The sequence below is a fragment of the Neltuma alba genome, unplaced genomic scaffold (assembly GCF_004799145.2).
Source record: "Neltuma alba isolate B1F8T4 unplaced genomic scaffold, ASM479914v2 tig00004136_pilon, whole genome shotgun sequence".
Taxonomy (NCBI): Eukaryota; Viridiplantae; Streptophyta; class Magnoliopsida; order Fabales; family Fabaceae; genus Neltuma; species Neltuma alba.
The window spans coordinates 19338-38559 of NW_021633580.1; the positions used below are offsets into that span (position 1 = coordinate 19338).

Here is a 19222-nt window from a genome sequence, read left to right on the forward strand (position 1 = left end):
CCAATTCACAAAACTCAATTTCAACCACTGCATTATCATCCTCAATCATAAACCTCTATTTTCACAAACCCCAAATTCCCAAAACTTCCAAATCTCCAAATTCAAGAAAACTACACCGATTAAATACATATACTAGCCCATAACAATCATTTAAACTCAGAACAATCGGTCAAAAACCTCAATTTCATCAGAAACTAGAGAGCCCTGGTATTCCTTTACAAAATCCTTAAAAATCTCAAGAGAAAGAGTAGATTAGAGGTTAGATTCACTTACTTAAGGTATTGGATCCTTAGAAACATCTTCTCCAAGCCAAAACACTGAAACCCTAGTAGAGCCTCTCTCTCTTCCTTCAGATTTTCTGATTTTCGAATATCAGACTGTAATATCCTATTATTTAAAAAAAAAAAAGAGTCAACTTTCCACCAACTTTCGGTGGAAAGTTGAAACTTGAGGGTGGAAAATTTGGGAGAGAGTGGAAAATGGGCAAACGTGTGGAAAAAATTGGTTTGAAGGAAGACTTAGGGGGAGAGAAGGAAGACTTAGGAGATGAAGAGTTAATGCAATGAGGAAAATTGTGCGACGGGTGGTTGGAATTGTAGAATAAAAGAGAGTAAGAGGCAGAAGGCGAGAGTGCGTGAGAGAACAAGAAGTAGAGAGAAAGAGAGAGTTAGAGTGGGAGGAGCAGACCGGTAGAGGAGGAAATAAGCTTTGAAGATATTTTAGGTACATGAAATTATCTCTTTTCATCAAACTTTCTTCATAAATATTTCACATATATTTTATGCTTCATAATAGTAGTACTACCATAGTGATTAGAGAAAATTTTGAGACTTATATGTGATATAAGTATTGAGTTTTGACAAAAGATGACTATAGAAATTTAGAAATAAATAAGTTGTTAATTTTAATCGGTTTAGATTTCTCTATTTGTTGGTTTTTAGTATTTAAATAAATTTTTCTAGTTGAAAAATCTGTTATATATGATTTATATTATATTTTTACCGATTAAATTTAAGTTAAATAATTTATTTGGATTGTTTGATATAATATTGAGATTTTAATCGGTTTGGATTGGTCCATTTGTTGGTTTTAGTGCTTAAATGGATTTTTCTAGTTGAAAAATATGTGATATATGATTTATATCATATTTTACCGATTAAAATTAAGTTGAATAATTTAATTGAGGTGTTTAACATATTATTAAGATTTTAATCGGTTTATTTTTATTTATTGGGTGACTGGAGGTTTTAAAATAATTATTGTAGCTAAAAAGTTTATTATTTATGGAAATACATATATGGTAGTTATACCATTAAAGTTTTGATTAGATTATTTATTTATAAATATTTGAAATATTATTGAATTTTTGATAGTTTGATTTTGAGGTTTAAACTTAAATGAGGATTTTTAGAGTTTATAATATAATAATTTTATATTTAGAAATTGTTGAAAATCCTTTTTATTAAGGTAAATAATTTGGAGGTGGTAAATAAATAATTTGGAGTTGTTAGAAATTTTAAATTGTTGCTAAAATACTTAATAATTTTTGGGTTATGAGAGTTGCGGGAATTTAGAGTAAAAATTTTAATAATATAGAGAAGTTTAATTAATTAATTAATTAGTTTATATTAATATGTGGTTATATTAATTGTGTAGATTAATTATTGGTTGAGCAAAGGATTGACCTTGTGGTAATCCTTAGTATTGCTGTGGCGAGAGGTAACCACTTTCCACTTGTTATATGTGCTAATATGTTGTTTGTGAGTATTTTGATGTTTTCAGAATAATATTTGATATTTGGAACTTGAGTAGATATGTTATGTCTTTTGAGCTATGAAAATTGTCTCGTGGGATTTTTGGAATTGTAATTGAGAAGTTTGGAAAAGATATATGATTTATATCTTATGGATTATACTGAAGAAAGATTGAAACATTTTTATTATATTGTGAATGATTGGTTGTTATTTGGATTTTGGATTGAGTCCTATCCTACCACGTGGTAAGGCCGCCATTGGTGCACATTGGTTGGCTTCTTCTTTCGTCCCCCATAGTGAGGGATAGGCCTTTGTGGCTTCTTATTCGTCCCCCAAAGTGAGGGATAGGCCCATATGGTTGATTGATCCCCCAGAGTGAGGGATAGACTTATGTGGCTTGTGTGTTGGCCCCCATAGTGAGGGTTTGGATGATTGAAATTATATTTCTATGGATATATCTATAGTTCTCGAGAATTTATAACTGTCCCACTTGACACCTCACGAGCACATGTTAGTATGTATGATGAGTTGGAAAGTTGGTTACTGAGGCATTTGTCTCACCCCGTGGTTTAACATTTTCAGGCGATAGTTCAGGTGGTGGCCCATCAGGGAAGGCTCCGGAGGCATAGTGTGCTGTTATAGCTTGTATAGCCTCCCTGCTTTTGTTCTATGTGTTGACTTGTTATATATTGCCACATAGGGCTCATCTACTATCATGATGTAAAAGAATACTTGTGATTACTACTATCTGGTATGATAGGGCCGTGAGGAGGCCCGAGACATTTTAGACTCTACGTGTAACGCTCCTTTGAAAGTATTGACTTTTGACTAATGAGCTCTATAGTTTATATTAAACTGATTTATCAGTTCGTATGTTGAAAATATAAGTCTGGTTTGGGCTAATGGTTGAATGATATTTCTGGACTTTAAAAGTCCAAGGCCCAAGTGAACGATTGATGTGGCTCGTAATATAAGTTTATTTCTTTTAACCATGATAGCGATTTTAAAATTTTAAGGTTTCTTCTTTTCTATCATGGTTAATCATTCGAATAAATTGAAAATTTTGATTAAAATGGGTTTTAAAGGAACGGTTGTCACAATTTGGTATCAGAGCAAAAGATTCTGTGAAGCGGGTTGCATTACATTGCATTTAGTGGCAATATATAATAATCTCACATAACCTTCCCTGTTACTTTGTGTCTGTGCTTGTCCTTACTTTGTGTTTCTTTTGGTGGGTTCCATCCTTAGGTGGGGAGGATGGTACGGACGCGATCCCGACAAACTGATCAGGGTGGAGATGAATCCACAAACCCACCTAATCAACCACCGAATCCTCTGCAGGTTAACCAGGAGACTTTATTGCAACAGTTAAGGGAAGTGGTAGTTACGGTGGTAGATGAGAGAGTAAGAAAGATGGAGGAAGATTTAAGAGTCAAGAAAGCTGTGGAAGAATTTGAAGGGAATGGGCTTCCTGGACCGTCGGTGGGAAATTCTGTCACCCACAGGGGTTCTATTGAAGGAACCAGAGAAGAGAGTAGTTCACAAAGGCGACCAGGAAAAGAAGAAGCGGTGAACCTTAAAAGCGTATGGAAGGACATAGAGCGGCATCATCCAAAAACGTTTGATGAGGGTATGGATCCTGACAAAGCTGAGGCTTGGATAGACGACATGGAGACAATATTTAAAGCTTGTGGCTGTAATACCTACCAAAAGGTACAAGCAGCGGTAGTTTTACTGAGGGATCGAGCTAAGAGGTGGTGGAGGAGCGTAAGCGGCATAGATGACTCGGGGATTACTTGGAACGAATTCAAACAGATGTTTTTTGATCACTACTTCCCCCTAGCCATGAGACAAGAAAAAGAAACAGCTTTTTATGCTCTTCGACAAGAGAACATGCATGAGGATGAGTTTATTGCCAAGTATATTGACCTCTCTAAGCATGTTACCTATCTGCAGCATAATGATAACCCAGAGTGGATGGCCCGACAATTGATAGAACGGGCGAGGCCAGAGTTGAAGCAGCAAATGGCCTTATATGAGTTTAAGAGTTTCGAGGATGCTTGCACGAAACTCAGGATGACAGCTCGCAGAACCCGAGAGGTAGAGGAGAGCCGACGTCGGGATAACCAGGGCAGATTCTCCAGTTTTATGAGGCCAATGGGAGGAATCAATAAAAAGAATAGCTATAGTTATGGGAGCTCGGGTAACTCAAGCAGAGGCAAGAACCAGAATCAGAAGGATTTAGCCCGTAGAGGCTATATGCAGAGGAGACAGGCTCAGGGGAGCCGTATGGGAGGAAATCAGAGCTTTTACCGTGAGCCTACCAGATCCACACCGAGTGTTGGCGATCCTTGCTCGAGATGTGGGAAGAATCATCCAGGACAATGTTTGGAATGCTACAGATGCCATAAGTTTGGACATATAGCTCGCAATTGCCCAGAAACACAGCAGCAAACTCCTAGTTTCAGATCCACAGTGCCCGGGAGAGTTTTTGCTTTGACTAGAGAGGAAGCTGGTATGTCTCCTAATCTGATTAGAGGTACTGTCTCTCTTCAAGGACATGATATACCTGTATTGTTTGATTCTGGTGCCACTCATTCTTTTATTGCTGCGGAATGTGCTCAAAAGTTTAAATTTCCAATGCATGATTTGTCTTACATGTTGAAAGTGTCAACTCCAGCGGGAGCCACTGTGTTAACCACACAGGCGTGTTTAAGTCTTGTGCTTAAATTTGAGAATCGTGAGTCTGTGATTGATTTGATTTGTCTACCCCTCAAGGGTATTGATGTGATTATTGGTATGGATTGGCTATCAGCAAATAATGCCATTCTGGATTGTAAAAGGAAGATAGTAACTCTTCCTTTGTGCACTACGATAGTTGAGGCTATTAATGGTCGTTTGTGGTTATCTGCTACTCAAGCGACTAAGTGTATTGAGAAGGGTTGTCAGGCGTATGCTGTTTTCTTTTCCGTTAGTACGGATAAAGAAGTTGGTATAGACCAAATCGAGGTAGTAAAGGAGTTTCCTGAGGTGTTTCCTGAGGAAGTGTCCGGTTTACCTCCTGAAAGGGAAGTTGAATTCTCCATTGAGCTAGTACCAGGAACAGCTCCAATTTCTAAAGCACCGTACAGAATGTCACCTTCTGAATTAGCAGAGCTGAAAAAGCAAATCGAAGAGTTACTTGAAAAAGGATTTATTAGACCAAGTGTCTCACCGTGGGGATCACCAGTACTGTTTGTGAGGAAGAAGGATGGGAGCTTGAGATTGTGTATAGATTACCGGCAGTTGAACAAAGTGACTATCAAGAACAAATATCCTTTGCCTAGGATTGATGACTTGCTAGATCAATTAATGGGGTCAGCGGTGTTTTCTAAGATTGACTTAAGGTCGGGATATCATCAATTAAGAGTTAGAGCAGAGGACATCCCGAAGACGGCCTTTCGTACGAGATACGGACATTACGAGTTCCTAGTAATGCCTTTTGGTTTGACGAATGCTCCAGCGGTGTTTATGGACTATATGAACCGGATCTTTAGGCCGTACTTGGATAAGTTTATTGTGGTGTTTATAGATGATATCCTAATATACTCCAAGAATGAGGAAGAACACCGAGAGCATCTTTACATTGCATTGCGAATATTGAGGGATCATCAGTTATATGCTAAGTTAAGCAAGTGCGAGTTTTGGCTTAGAGAAGTGAAGTTCTTAGGCCATGTAGTATCCGCAGAGGGAGTAGCTGTTGATCCTAGCAAGGTCGATGCTGTGTTGAAATGGGAAACACCAAAATCTGTGACGAAGGTACGAAGTTTTGTGGGCTTAGCTGGGTATTACCGAAGATTCATCAAGGGATTTTCTCAGATTGCCATGCCTCTAACTAAGTTGACCAAGAAAGACCAATCATTTATTTGGAGCGAAAAGTGTGAGGCAGCTTTTCAAGAACTGAAGGCTAAGTTGACCACGGCTCCAGTGTTGACTATTCCAGATCCTAGTAAACCATACACCCTTTACACTGATGCTTCACTTAAGGGTTTAGGGTGTGTCCTGATGCAGGAAGGAAAGGTGGTTGCCTATGCATCTAGGCAATTAAGGCCACATGAGGAAAATTATCCTACACATGACCTGGAATTAGCGGCAGTGGTTTTTGCATTGAAGATTTTGTTGGAAATTGTGCCCTAGGGGCCAATCATTATGTTTTGAACATTGTTAATTTATGAGTTTATTAATTACGTTATCATATTATTTGCATGTTTACTGTGATAACTATCCTTGGATAACTCATGGTTTATCCTAAATGTCCCTGGTCGGTCATCTATGTGGGAGCAAAGATGAAATAAGACCAGTATGACTTTAAAGATATATAGAGATATAAATTAAAGTCATAGGCACATGTAAGAGTACAAGGTGTTGGACCGACCCGCTATGAGAGAGCTGCATGGGTTAAGTCATAAGCTTCTCTCATATACAAACCATGTCACTGTGCCCTTTGACCTGAGATCATCATGGATTCATACATGAGAAACGCTTAGCTTTGACCTAGTCAAAAGTCACTTTTGACCAAGTGATCATAAAGACTATGTTCAGGCTTAGTGGTTTTTCATGCGTAGGAATGTGAATGGTCAAGATGGAATTTGTCCCTCACATTCGTAGAGAGACATTACTGGGCCCCTCGATGAGTAAGTCTGAGAAATGTATGGCCATACTATAATGGAAAGGTAGTTCCATTTCTATACTCAGACTACTCAGGGATCGAGAAAGTAACGGTCATGGATAGGAGGATGACGTTCTCCATGCCTCATCCATGACCAAAATGTCGTGAGACAAAAGGGACGTGATATGGTTGTATGAAAGGTTGCATCGTTCAATGATCCTCATATGATTTGGGTAGTCGTGATGTCTTGCTAGAGACCGCTTACGACTTGTGGGTCATTATAGTTAATGGCCCACTGCCAACTTCATATGGGCCTACAGGGTCGCACACAAAATAGCCCGACACGAGTTATGATGTCCAGATTCATTGAATCTAAGATATGTCCAGATTCAATGAATAAATAGGGTGGACGTGTGTATATATATATAAATTCGTATATATATATATAAGAGATATTAATTTATAAGGATAAATTAAATATATAAATTCCGTCATCTCTTTATTAAATAAATAAGTGAATTAAATCTGTGAGACGGATTTAATTTAAACTATATTTATTTAATTGTTCTCTTATCTGATTAGGCAATATTTGATATTGTATTAATTTCAGAATTAATTTAGAGTTAATTTCGAAATTAAATATTATTAATTAAACCTATATAGCATCCTATATATTTGATATGAGGAGCTAGGGTTTAACTAAGAGAGAACCAACAGATAAGAGACGGCTAAGGAAGAGGAGAGAGGACGGATTCCTAAAACCCTAGACGGACATAGGCGCTAGCACGCCGTTCGAGGTTGAGGGCTACTCGTGTGGATACCGGTAGAGGAAGCCGACCGGAGTTGTCGACTTCGAACGCGACAGGAGGCGAGCAGAAGCATCCTGAACGGCCGAATCAGCGAATCAAGGTAATGCTTCTTACTACCTGACTTAAACGCGATCGGTAGATCCGAAAAGGGATTGAAAGTTTTAAAAATTTCGAGTTGATTTTTCCGCTGCGCGTCGTCTTTCAATTCCCTACAGATTTGGAGGCACTACTTATATGGATCACAGTTTGAAGTCTTCAGCGATCACAAGAGTTTGAAGTATTTAATAGATCAGAAGGAACTGAATAATAGACAACGTCGGTGGATGGAATTCATCAAGGACTATGACTTTGAACTTAAGTATCATCCAGGTAAAGCCAATGTGGTTGCAGACGCTTTGAGTAGGAAAACGGTGCATGTGTTTCACATGAGTTTGGAGGAACACTACTGCTTAGAGAGATTGAGAGATCTCCAAGTGGTGCATGAGGCTCCAGCCACTCTACAATCAATTTTGGGTGATTATGAGTTTTTTCGAGACTTGAAGGCTGCACAGATGGAGGATGAACGGTTATTGAGCATCCGAGAGGAAGTGGAGACCCATGGTGTGCCTGATTATGAAATTGGTGAAGAAGGAATCCTGAGGTACAAGAAGAGGATTTGTATCCCTAATAATGAGGAAATCAAAAAGACTATTCTTGAGGAGGCGCATCGAAATAATTACACGATACATCCAGGGATAACCAAGATGTACCAAGACCTGAAAAGGAACTACTGGTGGCCAAAAATGAAGAGGGATGTCACGGACTTTGTAATGAAATGTCTGACATGTCAAAAGGTCAAGATAGAACATCAGAGACCTCCAGGACTATTAAAGAATCTTGATATTCCTCAATGGAAATGGGATAGTATTTCTATGGATTTCATTACTGGTATGCCAAGAACCCCGGCTGGCTATGATGCGATATGGGTAATTGTAGATAGATTGACTAAGTCAGCGCACTTCCTGCCTATCAAGAGTACTTACTCGTTAGAACGATTGACAAAGCTGTATATAGATGAGATTGTTCGACTTCATGGAGTGCCGGAGTCTATCATTTCAGATAGGGACCCGAGGTTTACATCGAACTTCTGGCAGTCATTACATGAAGCCATGGGCACTAAGCTCAAGTTTAGTACTGCTTATCATCCTCAGACTGATGGACAGACTGAGAGGACGATTCAGACTCTCGAGGACATGTTGAGGGCCTACGCTATAGAGCTAAAGGGTAGTTGGGACACTCACTTGTCATTAGCTGAGTTTGCCTATAACAACAGCTATCACGCTAGTATTCAAATGGCACCATATGAAGCTTTGTACGGGAGGAAGTGTAGATCTCCACTTTGTTGGACTGAATTAAGTGAAAGAACAATTATTGGCCCAGATTTAGTGGACATCACAACCAGAAAGATTGAGCTGATCAAGCAGAAGTTGTTGATGGCCCAAAGTCGACAGAAGAGTTATGCAGATCGTCGGAGGAGGCCTTTAGAATTTGAAGTGGGTGATCATGTATTTCTGAAGGTTTCACCTGTTACTGGTGTTGGTAGATCCATTAAAGCCAAGAAGCTTACACCCCGATTTATGGGTCCTTATGAGATTTTAGAGCGGATTGGACCTGTTGCATATCGAATTGCGCTGCCGCCACATCTTTCCAGTTTACACGACGTGTTTCACGTGTCACAGTTGAAAAAGTATCATCCCGATCCATCTCATGTTATTGAACCCGAAGAAGTTGAGTTGCGAGATAATTTGACCTATTCAGCAGAACCAGAGCGGATTTTGGACGTTAAGGACAAACAATTGAGGAATAAAACTATCCGTCTTGTTAAAGTCTTTTGGAAGGGCATGAGTCCCGGTGATGCTACTTGGGAGACAGAGGAACGGATGCGTTACGAGTACCCTTACCTGTTTTCTTAGTAAGCGCTTTGAGTTACTTTTGTTTTTATTTCTTGTGTGTGGTTGTTTGAATTTTGGGGACAAAATTCTATTTAGGTGGGGAGAATTGTAATATCCTATTATTTAAAAAAAAAAAAAAGAGTCAACTTTCCACCAACTTTCGGTGGAAAGTTGAAACTTGAGGGTGGAAAATTTGGGAGAGAGTGGAAAATGGGCAAACGTGTGGAAAAAATTGGTTTGAAGGAAGACTTAGGGGGAGAGAAGGAAGACTTAGGAGATGAAGAGTTAATGCAATGAGGAAAATTGTGCGACGGGTGGTTGGAATTGTAGAATAAAAGAGAGTAAGAGGCAGAAGGCGAGAGTGCGTGAGAGAACAAGAAGTAGAGAGAAAGAGAGAGTTAGAGTGGGAGGAGCAGACCGGTAGAGGAGGAAATAAGCTTTGAAGATATTTTAGGTACATGAAATTATCTCTTTTCATCAAACTTTCTTCATAAATATTTCACATATATTTTATGCTTCATAATAGTAGTACTACCATAGTGATTAGAGAAAATTTTGAGACTTATATGTGATATAAGTATTGAGTTTTGACAAAAGATGACTATAGAAATTTAGAAATAAATAAGTTGTTAATTTTAATCGGTTTAGATTTCTCTATTTGTTGGTTTTTAGTATTTAAATAAATTTTTCTAGTTGAAAAATCTGTTATATATGATTTATATTATATTTTTACCGATTAAATTTAAGTTAAATAATTTATTTGGATTGTTTGATATAATATTGAGATTTTAATCGGTTTGGATTGGTCCATTTGTTGGTTTTAGTGCTTAAATGGATTTTTCTAGTTGAAAATATGTGATATATGATTTATATCATATTTTACCGATTAAAATTAAGTTGAATAATTTAATTGAGGTGTTTAACATATTATTAAGATTTTAATCGGTTTATTTTTATTTATTGGGTGACTGGAGGTTTTAAAATAATTATTGTAGCTAAAAAGTTTATTATTTATGGAAATACATATATGGTAGTTATACCATTAAAGTTTTGATTAGATTATTTATTTATAAATATTTGAAATATTATTGAATTTTTGATAGTTTGATTTTGAGGTTTAACTTAAATGAGGATTTTTAGAGTTTATAATATAATAATTTTATATTTAGAAATTGTTGAAAATCCTTTTTATTAAGGTAAATAATTTGGAGGTGGTAAATAAATAATTTGGAGTTGTTAGAAATTTTAAATTGTTGCTAAAATACTTAATAATTTTTGGGTTATGAGAGTTGCGGGAATTTAGAGTAAAAATTTTAATAATATAGAGAAGTTTAATTAATTAATTAATTAGTTTATATTAATATGTGGTTATATTAATTGTGTAGATTAATTATTGGTTGAGCAAAGGATTGACCTTGTGGTAATCCTTAGTATTGCTGTGGCGAGAGGTAACCACTTTCCACTTGTTATATGTGCTAATATGTTGTTTGTGAGTATTTTGATGTTTTCAGAATAATATTTGATATTTGGAACTTGAGTAGATATGTTATGTCTTTTGAGCTATGAAAATTGTCTCGTGGGATTTTTGGAATTGTATTGAGAAGTTTGGAAAAGATATATGATTTATATCTTATGGATTATACTGAAGAAAGATTGAAACATTTTTATTATATTGTGAATGATTGGTTGTTATTTGGATTTTGGATTGAGTCCTATCCTACCACGTGGTAAGGCCGCCATTGGTGCACATTGGTTGGCTTCTTCTTTCGTCCCCCATAGTGAGGGATAGGCCTTTGTGGCTTCTTATTCGTCCTCCAAAGTGAGGGATAGGCCCATATGGTTGATTGATCCCCCAGAGTGAGGGATAGACTTATGTGGCTTGTGTGTTGGCCCCCATAGTGAGGGTTTGGATGATTGAAATTATATTTCTATGGATATATCTATAGTTCTCGAGAATTTATAACTGTCCCACTTGACACCTCACGAGCACATGTTAGTATGTATGATGAGTTGGAAAGTTGGTTACTGAGGCATTTGTCTCACCCCGTGGTTTAACATTTTCAGGCGATAGTTCAGGTGGTGGCCCATCAGGGAAGGCTCCGGAGGCATAGTGTGCTGTTATAGCTTGTATAGCCTCCCTGCTTTTGTTCTATGTGTTGACTTGTTATATATTGCCACATAGGGCTCATCTACTATCATGATGTAAAAGAATACTTGTGATTACTACTATCTGGTATGATAGGGCCGTGAGGAGGCCCGAGACATTTTAGACTCTACGTGTAACGCTCCTTTGAAAGTATTGACTTTTGACTAATGAGCTCTATAGTTTATATTAAACTGATTTATCAGTTCGTATGTTGAAAATATAAGTCTGGTTTGGGCTAATGGTTGAATGATATTTCTGGACTTTAAAAGTCCAAGGCCCAAGTGAACGATTGATGTGGCTCGTAATATAAGTTTATTTCTTTTAACCATGATAGCGATTTTAAAATTTTAAGGTTTCTTCTTTTCTATCATGGTTAATCATTCGAATAAATTGAAAATTTTGATTAAAATGGGTTTTAAAGGAACGGTTGTCACACAGACCCCTCCTTCGGATTTAAAGATGTGACCTTTTCGTCGCGGCGAACCTAGTAATTGGTTGCGACTAACTAATCCTGAGATGGATTTTCTAACCGAGAGATCCAAGTTCATCGCGGCGATAACTTTTTCCCGAAAGGAACTCTTGCTCAACTGACACCTTCATCGCGACTCCTCCTTAACTTAGTCGCGATGAAAACATATTCCCGAAAAGAAGCTCTCCCAAAACTCTCTGCTTCGCCGCGACGAATAAATCCTGAGAGGGATTTGTTCACCTGCTCCTTCGACTCACTTGATCCTAAACTAGACACCAAGATTCAAGTTTAAATCACTAATCTATCTTCAAAAATCAGGGTTAAATGGCTATTAAGATTCAGGACGTTACATGCTTGATATCACATTAAAAATTATTAAAATTATAATTTTTTTTTTATCTGGAATCAATTAGCTGCCCGTTTTCAATTATTTTCTCTAACCACAACCACGATTTTAAAACTTTTTAATATCAATTCATGCCCGCCTCGCTTGGTGTCAGAAAGACTAATTTATGTACAACAATCTGGCAATGAATATTCTGGATTCAACCAAAAAAAAATTCATATCATTTTTTAAAACGCGCTTCATTTTAAGATTAAGAACAAAGATATTGTATTTAAAACTATTAAAATAAAAAAATTGGTGAAGAATAATTGTTATAGCCAGAACTTTATGATGATATATTTAGTATTATATCAAACATGAGTCCTATTTATGGGCCGAAATTTAGGTCCGGCCCAAATATGTGGCTCATATGCAATTCAAGGCTTGATCACGTATCAACCCAACATCAGACACATTCAATTATTTATTTTTTATATCTTTTCGAAAATAAAAATCCAATATCTATTCGACTCTATTTTGAGTACCAAACATGATTTTAGATTAAATAAGTCAATGGTTGATGGAAATCTGAGACAAGTTCTAGAAAAACCAGAAACCTTTGTTGGAAAAAAAAAAAGAGAAGGAAGAAAAACCAAAATCTTTAGTTTATACGTATATATAGGCACATATGAAGAACATACATATATATGCATACATATGTATGTATATATGAACGAGCATACAAATCCCCGTTATACTACACTTGATTTATGTAATTAAGTTTTTTTGGGCAATGCATAGGAAGTGTAAACAGAAGCAATGGCTGTGAATAGAAATCCAACAAAGAGAAGACTTGCAGAAGCATTTGCCTTCTCAAAGAAGCTGTCAAAAGGAAGGCCAATTAGGCCACTAAGCGCACTGTGCACATCCATGGTTGCACCAAATCCTGCTGCTGCTCCTGTTGCCAATATGTATGATATAATCTGCCCACAAAATCATATAACCATTAGAATTAACATTATTATTGATGTTAAATCACCGTTTTTAAAATTTGATTCAATTAGATAATTTGATTTCATATAATTTTTTTTATATAAATTAACGTGTTTGTGTGTGTGTGTGTGTGTGTGTTAAATGGACTATATAACCATTTAAACGTCTGTAATTGTGCACCTTCTGGATATTAAGTACTAGAGGGAGTAGTAAAAATCATTCAATATACAACATATTATATATATATATATATAAAACAAGCTTGTCAATATACTACCTCTTGTCTTTAACATAAGAGGTATTTTGACTTTTTATTTGGTCCTAAATATAAAACCCAAATTCACTTTATCTCTCATATTTATCCATTTTTCTCAAGGTAGTTATTGTAGTAATTGCACATGTAAAATGTTTGATTACATAATAGTTCTAACTAATAAACATAATTAGCAAATTTAACTAATTTCCTTAATCTACTCAAATTAGTCAACCAACTCTTATATTAAGGATTGAGGATAATGTGTGTGTGTATATAGAGAGAGAGCAATCTAAATTGTTTATAAGCAGTGAATAATTAATGTGGCTTTTCTTCTTTTTTTTTTTCCAATTAATTTATTGAAGTAATAAATAGAATGAGATTTACTATATATTACCTTATCACCATAGAAGTCAAGTTGGTAGCCAAAATCACCACTTATAAGACGCTTTCCAGAGACTACATTGAAGATTGAGAGTGCCATTTGAAAAAGGTTATATGCAAACCCAATCACAATTGAGGCGATCATGTATCTATAATCACACAAAAAAGCATATAAATGATCTATGCTTATTCATTACAGTGAGTAACATATAAGCAAAAATAAATGAACTATGTATATAAAGTCAATATACGTCACTTACTTTTCAAGTAAATTAAAATAACTTGTACTACTATTAATTAATTATGTTAACTTCAAATCTCTTAATCTAGACATGCTTGCCTTATGTTACAGCAACGATTTGAAAAAAGCAATCCAAAAACATTATCTCCATAAATATGAAGGGGGATATTCAATTATGAAGATATATAATAGAATATTAAAAATTTTCAGTTAGATTACTAGTAATCAAATTAAATTTGTGCCAAAATTTAACATGGAATATAATATTTTGTAAATGATAATTTCTGGGCTAATAATATTAACTCAAACGTGCAGTTTGGCTTTAAAGTGAACAAACTTCTTCCAAATATACTATTAAATTTGGATGAAATGAGTTTTAAAAAAAAAGTTAACATTCAAATACTTTAAAAAGTATATAATTTCAACAAAATGCCTAAGAAAAGTCCCAATCATGTATTTTAATTTTTTAAAAATATAGTGACTGAATTAATGGAGACTGAATTCATTTTTTTTTGAAAAAAAAATTCAACATCTAATTATCTACCCAGAACAGAAGTAAATGTCCATGTAAAAGAATCTCTGAGAACAAAATGCAGTAAATAATTAATTGCTATACGTACCGATAGGTGCGAAGATCACTGAACTTGATTTTAAGACTATCGCCATTTTCTAAAACTTCAGATCCCTTGTTGATGGAAATGAGAATGAGAGCTATGAGAAGGAATACAAAGGTCAGAACCCTCAAAACCAGAAGAGCAGTTCTTGAAATTGTTGAAGACGATGGTGGTACTGAGCCTTCCATTGCAAAGTTTGCTCGGAATTTCTAAAAGCTTGATGATTTGATTATTCGTGGGCCATTTATAAGCCAACCAGTGCTTAGGCCATCGTTTACTTTTGTTACATATAAAAATAAGTGGATCTGTATTCTAAGATTGCCTATGAGTAAAATAATACAAGTACTAATAATATTTTAGAATGGTTTACTTAGGAAATTGTTCCTTCACAACGTGCTCGTCTAGTTGGTTGGTTGACCCAAAATTTTTGGTCCAGTCAAAATTATTATCACAAGGCTGTCATTGAAACTATAGGATTATTGATTTCCTCTTCATTTTTCTCCTTGATTTCTCCTGCTACCATTTCTACCTTTAGGTTAAATATTTGACAGTTAAAATTTAAAATTTTATAAAACTATTATTAGTCTACACTCTACAGTTATATTGTGGATAGTTTAAATTTAACAGTTTAAATTTATTTTTAAATATTTTTATATAATATTATATTAATAGTTTTATAGGATATCTTGTATGAATGGTTGAATTTTTAATCTAATAGTAAAGGCATACGAAGAGAAGGAATGACAAGAAAGGATGTGGAGAGAATTCAAATTAAAAGAAAGAAATAACATCCACACCAAGTCCTTGCACTGTGAATCTTAAATGTATAATGCTATGCGACTAAGGCTTTATAAAAATGATAACAAAAATATCCGTACTAATAACGGCAAGTTGTGTTGGAAGAAAGTTGTTTCTTCTTAATATATGAGTACAAGCCCAATAACTACAGGTTTGGACTTGAGATAATTTATTTGTGAATTATTTTAAGGTTAAAATATTTCATTGAATGCATGTACAAAACGAAAGAAGAAAACTGTTAATTCTTGGTAGTTTGAATTTTGAACCCTTATGTAAGTTCTACTTATAAAGCATCGTATTCTTTCTTTTTTGTTGAAAAAAAAAATCTCATATATGGATAGTTAATTGTTAAATAAATGATTGGAAGAATAAAATAATGTAATTTTTTCTGGGAAAGAAAAATTGGTAAAGCGTGGTTTAAATAAAATACATCACAAAGTTGACTTTTATTTTGGTCAATGCCATAAATAGTTTAGCACGTTATTTAACTAAGAGAGCTATTCAAGCTATTCACTTATAAATCATGGGTTTTCATAAAGTACTCATCACTGTGATGAGATCTAGGCTGTTTAAATTTAAAATTTTAATATATGATTTTTAAGTGATAAATTCATTCTTTTTTAGAAGTAATAGTTATAAGATTATCTTTATTTTAAAATTTATATATATCTTAAAATAAAAAATTATTTAGAATATAAAAATTAAATCAAATGTGGACAGTCCAAAATTAATTTACACGGTGAGATTGGTGGTGAGCACAAAATGTGCTCCCACAAATTGCTCGGCTCAGCAATATTTTTAGTATAATTTGTTATTAATTTCAGGAAGCCCTTTATCAGATAAGGATGAAAAAGAACAATAAAACAAAAAGTGGGGGGGGGGGGAGAGAAAACGTTTAAAAAATAGGAAATGATAATTAAACAAGAAAAATAGTATAACAATAATAACAATAGTTTAATTTAACTACAGAAATACATATGCCAACTCAGTTATTAGAAGTTGACAAATCATTTGGTGCATTATTTGAGGAACCTGTATTTTTAAACATTAAACAAGATTATTAAAGTATTGGTTCCAATATGATCATTTGGCTGTCATTTGGTGACAATCATTCCTGAACGAATATAAAATTAGAAATATATTTCACAAATGCAACCTCGATCATACAATTAAATTTTAATCCTCCCGTCATTAATATAGTATCTAATTGTTAAGTTAATTTTGGTTCTAAATATAAGACCTATTTCTTATATTTATAAATTTTTTCTAAATCATCCCCATGGATATTCCTTCAACCATAATCAAGTAGAAAAGGGAAAGAGAATATTAAGGAAGATGATTATGATGTTTTGAAAAATATGTCATATTTCTTATAATTAACTAACTTATCTAACTTTCTCAATCTAATCAAATTAGCTAAATAGGTCTTATATTAATGACCAGAGGAATATATCCTTAGTTACTTGCATTTACCATGATGATTAAGTCAATGGCTGGACAAAAGCCAGATAGGTTCCTTGTGTAAATAACAAAAGTTGAATTCATAAGAAAGGAAACTTGAATTGGACATTAGCTTCCATTGACTAATGGATAAATGGTTATTTTATTGGATTAGATTCTATCTGCATTCACTTGCCTCTTATATTTCAAAAAAAAAAAAAGAGAGAAAAACAAATTAATTATTTGATCTTTATAGTTTTATTGAGTTTGTAAGCTAGTACTTATATGTTAACTCACTGTGACTCAATCCTTATACTTTTATTTTTGTCAGTTATCTCCATCCGTCCTTATTTTTCAGAAGACAACCGAGTCCCCCAGAACTCGTCCTATGTGGCACTTAACGGTGACTAACGGTATTAAATATGCTTAGTTGGTTGCCACATCATTTGCCCATTCCACATCTTCGTCCTCATAGGCTTTCTTCATCTCCATCTCCGGCATCTCCGACCAACCCAAACCAGCGACCTCCCTCACACCAGCGACGCTTCTCTCCATGTTACCACCATAGCGACACTTCTGAACCAGAACCACGATCTCCATCATATCAACCTCGCTAATCCGTCTTCCCCCAAATTCAATGTTTATCTACCTTCTTCAATCGTTCTCACCCCAAAGCTTCATCGATCTCCCTCTCTCTCTCTCTCATTTGTTTGTCTTCTTGCAATCTTCTCTAGATCTGATTGCTCTCTTGTTCCCCCATTATCAAGACTCGATGTCCTTGTTTCAGACCCGTTTCTTTCTTTTCTTTCTTTTGTTCGTTTCTTTTCCACTTTGAAGATAATAAAGAAATCTTCAAATTCAATTTACATTTAAGACGATTGTGACCCAGCTTCCACGAAAACGGACAAATCATTGATCACATTAAAAAACTACAATCTTATGTATTCTAATTTTAATCCTTTTTAGAAAAGGAAAAACAAAAACTTGACTGGAAAGTTAAAACCCTAGAATAAGTTCAATCCACAGCCCAACACAGAAAAGGTTAAGATTTGATGCCGCAGATGTATATCTGTGACGTAATAGGGATGAAGGGGAGGAATGAAGGGAGAAGACGAGGAAGGCGAGGTTCAGGTCTTTTTTTTTGTAAAAAAAATTGTCATTTTATTTAATGAGATGTGGTGCTGATGTGGCAGTCAAGTAAGCATATTTAACACTGTTAATCACTGTTAGCGCCACATAGGATGAGTTCCAAGTGACTTGCTGTTTCTGAAAAATGGAAGGAGGTAACCGAGAAAAGAATAAGGACTGAGAGGCGATGCGTTTAAGTATAAGGATTGGGTTATAAACTCAGCAAAACTATAAGGATCAAATAATTAAATTTTCCTAATGGAATTATTTTTTTATATTAATTTGTACAAGAACGTTATTAATATTTTTATCATATTTGTTTAATTATTATTAATAATCAAGAGGCGCTAATTTTAATCAAACAAATAATTTTTCTAAGAAATTGTTTTTTTTTTTGTCTCTGTATCTAATAATGAAGTAAATGATGACATACTTTATTAACACACCAAATCCATAAATATAATTAAAAATATATTTAAATCATATATTTTTAATTATATAATTATATAAATTATTGCAGGATTATAATTTAAGATAATAAATTTTAAAATTAGTAACGGAATTAGTAATGAATAAATGATGACGATATTTTTATTAACACCAAATCCATAAATATAATTAAAAATATATTTAAATCATACATTCTTAATTATATAATTATATAAATTATTGCAGGATTATAATTTAAGATCATAAATTTTAAAATTAGTAACGGAATTAGTAATGACATTTTTCATGGTAAAAATTTTTTTTCACGGAATTTCTGTCAATAATTCATAAAAAAATTAGCCACAAAATAATTTCCTTTGCTACAGCAAGTCGGGCTGGGCTCCAAGTAAGTATTCAAGGCTAGTTAGCCTGCTTCTCCGTGCTATATATATGTGTTGTGTTGTTATGCAGCATATTGAGACGCCCGTATAGCCTATTTATTTTCTTCCATTTCTTTTTCTAATTTGTTGTATGCATCCTGATTCAATGTCTGTGCCTTGTTGGGTTTTTCCAGCCAAAATCTAGTTTTCAAATGCAATATTGTTTTTGGCCCAAAAAAATGCAATATTGTTTTCATTTTAAATAATGACATTAGAACAAAGAAATCATTAGTTCCCCGTCATATCTTAATTCTCAAAATAGCATCCGATTCTGATGGAACCTGCTGAAACTCTTGTATTATTTATATAGAAAACCTGAGAAAATACATGCGTATTATTCTTGAATTCAGATATTATAAGCATATTCCATTCAGTAAAACTGAAACTCTAGTATTTTTTTGTTTTGTTTTTTAACCCTTT

The 19222-nt window shown here is 34.5% G+C and overlaps 2 protein-coding genes across 2 annotated transcripts; one reads left to right on the plus strand and one right to left on the minus strand.

Moving 5' to 3' along the window:
* The first annotated feature begins 3011 nt into the window (after positions 1 to 3011).
* LOC114743810 (uncharacterized) lies at positions 3012 to 9163 on the plus strand. The gene is made up of 6 exons (XM_028932021.1): positions 3012 to 4325; positions 4533 to 4930; positions 5081 to 5891; positions 7427 to 7851; positions 8116 to 8562; positions 8794 to 9163. Exons 1-6 carry the CDS (start codon positions 3012 to 3014, stop codon positions 9161 to 9163), a joined length of 3765 nt encoding a protein of 1254 aa, XP_028787854.1.
* Positions 9164 to 12813: 3650 nt separating this feature from the next.
* LOC114743811 (CASP-like protein 4D1) lies at positions 12814 to 14755 on the minus strand. The gene is made up of 3 exons (XM_028932022.1): positions 14574 to 14755; positions 13726 to 13861; positions 12814 to 13065 (listed from the first exon to the last, which is right to left on the minus strand). The coding sequence occupies exons 1-3, from the start codon at positions 14753 to 14755 to the stop codon at positions 12859 to 12861; spliced, it is 525 nt and encodes a 174-aa protein (XP_028787855.1). The 3' UTR covers positions 12814 to 12858.
* Positions 14756 to 19222: the final 4467 nt, after the last annotated feature.